This window comes from Cryptomeria japonica, chromosome 11 (genome assembly GCF_030272615.1).
Source record: "Cryptomeria japonica chromosome 11, Sugi_1.0, whole genome shotgun sequence".
Lineage (NCBI taxonomy): Eukaryota > Viridiplantae > Streptophyta > Pinopsida > Cupressales > Cupressaceae > Cryptomeria > Cryptomeria japonica.
Window position 1 is genome coordinate 578,274,791 of NC_081415.1, and position 6,501 is coordinate 578,281,291.

General features: G+C 30.3%; 1 protein-coding gene across 1 annotated transcript in view; it reads right to left on the reverse strand.

The window, feature by feature from the left end:
* Positions 1 to 5,604: 5,604 nt before the first annotated feature.
* Positions 5,605 to 6,501, reverse strand: part of LOC131045607 (F-box protein At2g27310-like) — a 1,047-nt gene continuing 150 nt past the window's right edge. The window contains exon 1 of the mRNA XM_057979204.2: positions 5,605 to 6,501. This exon is cut by the window's right edge and continues 150 nt beyond it. Within this exon, the coding sequence (XP_057835187.2) occupies positions 5,605 to 6,501 (897 nt within the window).

Here is a 6,501-nt window from a genome sequence, read left to right on the forward strand (position 1 = left end):
AACCCTACCACCACTATTCCTACCGACACCTCCAATTCCTGCCAGACCCGAGTTCTCCTTGGAAGACCCATTAGTATTAATTTTCAACACTCCCTCTGGGGAGGCAACCATCTCCCCCTTCTTCAGACTTTTTTCTTGGCCTTCCTTGATTTATTGTCAATAGAAGAGTTGAAGCCATAGTCGACTAGATTCAACCTCCTAACCACACCCAAATCCTCCAGAGCAACTATGACCAAAATATCACACTTAGCTGCAATAGTTTCTCTAAGATTATCAAAAATCCTCTGCCAGAAGAGGTTTATATCCAAACTAGTTTCTCTAAGATTATAAAAAATCCTTTGCCAGAAGAGGTTTATATCCAAAACTATCTCCTGGAAGATCCTTTGATTCCTCTCAAGACAAAGATTCCAAAGAATAAAGGTGGGACCAATCACCCAAGCAATTTGGAGAAAAGGAGTCTGAGTAGGAGGTATCCCTAGGCTATCCCAAAACTCCACTAGAGAGGTGGCATGGACACAAGAATGATTCCACAACTCTCACCATAGATGCAAAATCCCCTTTGAGTAGGGACACTGAAAGAAAAGATGATAAGCATTCTCTTCACTATTCTTGCACATGACAAAAATTGATGGGCCATGAAATCCATGTTGATATCCTTTCAGTATGGAATTGGTGAAGGAGATTTTACATAACAGAACCTGGTACATGTTAGTGTGGAACATGGCTATGATCTTACTCACAAGTTATCTCTTTGGTCTTGTTCTTCTTCATGGATGTTTGTATATACATGGTTGAGTATGAAGAACTTGGGAGAGTTATGGAAATTGATGGTGAGAGATTTATTGTAATATATTTGGTTGTAAGATTTTCATATCATTGTTTGTTTCCTTCACACTATACAATACAAGAATTAGCCACATCCTCTAAGGGAAAGTACTATAGGTAGACTTGATATACTTTGATCTATTTTTTAGATTTAACATTATTGATGTAGTGGCTATTTATCCTTTGTTATATCTTGGCATGAAGATTAATGATGTGATAATTATTTTGCACGTTTCATTGGATTTGGATCTATGAGTTATCTAATTTATACATATGTACAACCTATTTATTGCAATGGGATGACTTAGATGTGGACTATGTATATCCATGAGATTGTTTCAGCATGTTGATGTGTGCTTTGTTAGTTGGTCTTCTTTGTGGTCATTTCTACATTAGTATTTTCCATTTACATAGAAGGAGTAATATAAAATCTTTATTTTATTTTAGAGCTGATATGTTTATGGCTACATGAAGTCCTATCTATGTTGGTATAGCTTCATCTGAGGTATGGTTACATTGGATGAATTGCAATTTCTTATGGTTGCTCTTATAGGTCGTATGAGTAAGGAAATTAATCACATCCTTTATTATCATTTTAATTTTATTCTTATGTTCATGTAAATATTTGTGCAACTTTCTATGATGGTTGACATGTTTCATCTTGGCATGTTCTTTTTCTTCCATGTGTGGCATGTTGGAGGATGTGAGAAATTTTTTCTTGATTGTGGTTATGATCGTTGCTTTTGTAGGTGTCTTGTTGGAGCATGAGAGAATGATGAAGATTTAGATGGCACTTGGATGGCTAAGGGATTATTTTCCCTTGTTTGTGGTTCCTATCTGTGTATTTATAATGTATGGCATTCAAGTGGAAGAATGTTAGGATTAAGGGTGTCATTTACCTAGTAAATCCTATGGCATAGTTCCACATTCTTGGAAAGTATCCCAAGGCACTTAGGATGTATCTGAAATATATTTCATAAAATTTATTCTCACTATTGTTTGTAATACATTCACAAGGGTTGATGAGTTCTACTAAGTATCAATAAAGGTGGTTTGTAAACATAATTATTTAATATTATTTTCCATACATGTAGATGCCTAGAATGGGATAATAAATGACTTAAGAAATGGACATTTGAGTGACCATTGGGATTTTCCAAGTGAAGGATTGGAAGAGGAAAAAATTGTATCTTGGTGTTCCATCATTTATTACATTTAATAAAATGTCTATCTCGCAAGATTGGGTGCCAAGTTGGAGGGAAATTATTAGAACCCAAATTTTTGTTTTTTTGATTTACATGGAGCCGATCCAAGTGTTAAGTTCATTTGAATTAAGAGCCTTCTTTGGATGCCTTCTTTGGTGGTTTTAGGGCCCTTTCCATTCTACAAATTTGGCTCTTTTGATATACAATGTATGAAATGGAGGAGAATCCAATGTATAGTAAATTTGTAGGAATAACAATAGGTGGGAAGCATATAAGGAGGTTGTTTGGAGGTACACACATTCTTCTATGTTGGAGGAAAAGAGGAGAATGAAAGTGATGTATTTTAATCAAATTTATTGTTGATAATACATACCCGATCTCTCTTCTTGGCAGATTTTTTTCTCACAAGGTTTTCTCAACGTAAAGCCTATGTGATGTGGCGTTCTTATGTTGTTGATATATACCTCATTGCTACTATCTTATTGTGACATTATTATTTATTATTTTCTTTTATAAGTTCACATAAGATATTATTATTAGGATGGATAATTAGGCTGATTTTTGACATCATTAAGAAAAAATATCTTTGCATGGTTTTCCACATTAAGATAATTTAATTTTTTAGATTTGTGTTTAAGTTTTAGGTTTTCATGTTGTAGTTTTCCAAGCCCTATATCTCATTGTTTGATCAAGGTATATTGGAAAGATATCGATCTTCACAATCTTTGGTATTGAATTTATTTATTTCCCAACAACAACATCCAAAAAAATCATATTTTGATTAGTGAAATGTTATTTGAAGGATTGGCAAGTTTCTTTAAATCCTCAAGTCATCAAATTTTTTCCAATACTTTTGAAATACCATTGGGATACACTATAAGAGAAAAATAAGATTGCAATTTATTTGTTTGAATGCCAAATTGATGAACTCAAAAAGGAGAAGCACATTCTTTTGTAAAAATCCTACATTTTTTCACATGATATTTCTAATTGGCATTCAATTTTGTACAAATTATTTCATTTAGCATATGTTTTATAGAATGCATTCAAAATATGTTTTTATTTTTTGTATGTTATTTTTTGTTGGAAGACATTAGATGATCAAAATTACTAAGTTGGAGTTGAGAAGAATAATATCCCCTCTTAAGGCTTGAAATAAGCTTTGTGATTCCTATGTAAGAATGATGTTTCTTATAATATAAAGGGGGGATTTAAGGTGTAATATATTAGTGTTTGATAACTAGACAGTGCATCTAGTAGTTCATGCCAAAAAGGATCATTCATCATTATAATTAGGAACATGAGCTCCATGTGGTTTCCCTCACTATTATGAATTAGTGACATATCTACTTTTGTTTAAACATTGAATAAAAAATCTAGTAGTATCATAAGGCATTGTTTTCTTATATTTTTTCTTATCATAAGGCATTATTTTTTTACATTTTGTTACTTTCAAATAATGTTTGGAATAAATGGGAAAAATAGATATTACTACATACCACAGGCTTCCAAGCTATGCCTATACTATTTGTAATTGAGGATAATGTGTTTTGTAGTGTCTTATCTTCATGTGTATGAATCTAATATATATTTGGATTTAACAAATCTTATTTCTTTAATATTAGAGAATTTGTCCATTGGGATTTTAGTGTCATCAATCAAAATTAAATAAAAAATCTTTTAATAAGTACACAAAATCCATTACCAAACTAGATAGGATGAACTAATTTCTTTATTACACATATTTTGACAGTTGTCTTTTTGGTGTCTTCCTTTCACCAAAAAATATAGTATGCCACTTTATGTTGCTTTGAATAAGATTTTTTCTCCTCAAAGATTCATTAATGAAATAAACGTATTTATCACCATGTTATTATTCATTGTTAATACTATTTGTTTAAATTTTATTTGAATGTAAATAATTTGACATAAAAATATATCAAGGTTTTTATAATCATACATTTCCATATATTTAGAGACATATTTCCTCACTTTCTTGGATGTTAGGGTTTTTATTATTTCTAATTAAAAAAAAGGTAAGGAAGACAATATATTAAAAGCCTTAATTTTCTTAATGGTAGAAGATAAAAAAAAATTAACGTGCAAATTTTTAAAAAAATTAATTAAAATGCTATTAAAGAAGGCCAAACAAAAAAAACTGCAAAGCCATCCAAAATCAAAAAAGTTAAATCAAAGCCACCTTAGTTAAAAAAATAGTAATGACAATCATTGGTTATGTGAATCATTGATATATTGTGGGTATACTATACCTTCTCAAGGTTTAAAGTAAAATGTGGCACTTGGCACTAGATGATATAATGTAGGTGTACAATATCTTCCAAAGATTTAAAAGTACAATGTGACACTTCACAATATGTGTAAAATATTTCATAAATATTTAGAAGTAAAATTTAGTGGCAAAAGGATGCATATCTTAAAATGTATTAATCTCTTTATATTTTTTTTTAGCAAAACATTGTTTATATACAATTTGATGTAATACGTTGTGTAATTTGATATAATTTAATATTTTATAAAATTAAATATTATAATCACTATCAATATATTTTTTTCAATTGTTGAATATTCAAATATTTAATATAAACATTATTAATCTTTATATTTCTTTTTAGAAAAACATTGTTTATATACAATTTGATATAATATGTTGTGTAATTTGATATAAATTAATATTATATAAAATTAAACATTATAATCACTATCAATATACCTTTTTCAATTTTTGAATATTCAAATATTTAATATAAACATTATTAATCTTTATATTTGTTTTTAGCAAAGCATTGTTTATATACAATTTGATGTAATATGTTGTGTAATTTGATATAATTTGATATTATATAAAATTAAACATTATAATCACTATCAATATACCTTTTTCAATTTTTGAATATTCAAATATTTAATATAAACATTATTAATCTTTATATTTGTTTTTAGCAAAACATTGTTTATATACAATTTGATGTAATATGTTGTGTAATTTGATATAATTTAATATTATATAAAATTAAACATTATAATCACTATCAATATACCTTTTTCAATTTTTGAATATTCAAATATTTAATATAAATATTATTAATTCATGATATCTTATGTGAAATTGTCTTTTAAATATTTTTAAATTTGATATCTCTCATTGTCCTTATATATATTTTTAAAAATACAAATATGCTAAGTAATGATTGCCAAGAAATATTTATGCGAGTAAACCTTTAAAGATCCTAAAATATAAGCTGTTATTTCGATCTATAAAGCTCGGAATGCATATACCCCAATCTATACACCAGTTATTTGAGCCTCCTCGGGAGGATTTCAAAGTAAAATCCTATACAAAAGCTTGAACATGCTGTAAAAGCGCTGGATGAGTTCAACACCTACCTGCTAGTAGATTTAAAAACAAAATAAATTTAATTACAAAAATGAAAAAATCCATGGCGCATTCACATTTTAAGAAAATAACTTTACATATGGTGAAATTGAATCCACATCTCTACGAAATTTCCCATTTCAATCTATCAACGGTGTTAAACTGTTGAAATGATTAGGGCTAGAAGATAGCTGCACTCAATCTGAAAACGAAAGACCAAAACGAAGCAAAGGCAACAATGCCACTCAAAATAGAAAGAGTATCCAGACAATCTTCACTTTTCATCTTTGCTTCCCTAAGTTTTATCTGTTCACTCAAGTATTTATGATAACATTCCAATGTCTGATTGTAAATTACAGTCCTTGTACACGCTAGAGCTCTTTCTAGGATTACCAGACTATCTCTCTTATTAACATGAGCTCCTATCATATCTTCCAACACCATCCTCAGTTCAGTGACTTTCAAGCTGCTATCATCACTGTCTGAGACTCTACACTTCATTACCAGCTTGCATAGCACAGCTTTGCAACGCAATATTTCGTGGACAGGTAATATGGAGCCAAAGCAAATTACAAAATCATTATCTGATGGCCAATCTCTCTTCCCAGACAAAGGACTCCGGCTTGAAAGATTAGCAGCTTTACCTGTTCTCCTGTTTATAACAATCCAGCTTAACTTAATATTTTCCATAAAACGTCCCCAAAATTCTTCATCCTTCTTCAGGGTGCCTACGGGCACATTTGTCGAAACCCCATCTGTAACATTGTGATCCTCATCAACGTTAATGATGTCAATTCTGAAAGGGCAGTTGCAGAACCACCCCTTAGAATCTCCACAAGCAGGGATTCCCCAAACAACTTTGGAAAAGATGACTTTATCTTTGTAATGCACATCCACCATTAAGACAAAATCAGATGGGACAGCAACTCTATCACATAACTTTTTGAATTTCAGTTCATTGCAAATGGAATCGCTGAGAATTGTTTCATAAGTAACGAATGGGAAGCAGCTTGCATAAAAATTTCTGAATCCACCCAAGGAAGCAGAGATCAAATTTTTAGCATCTGTGTCCTGCAC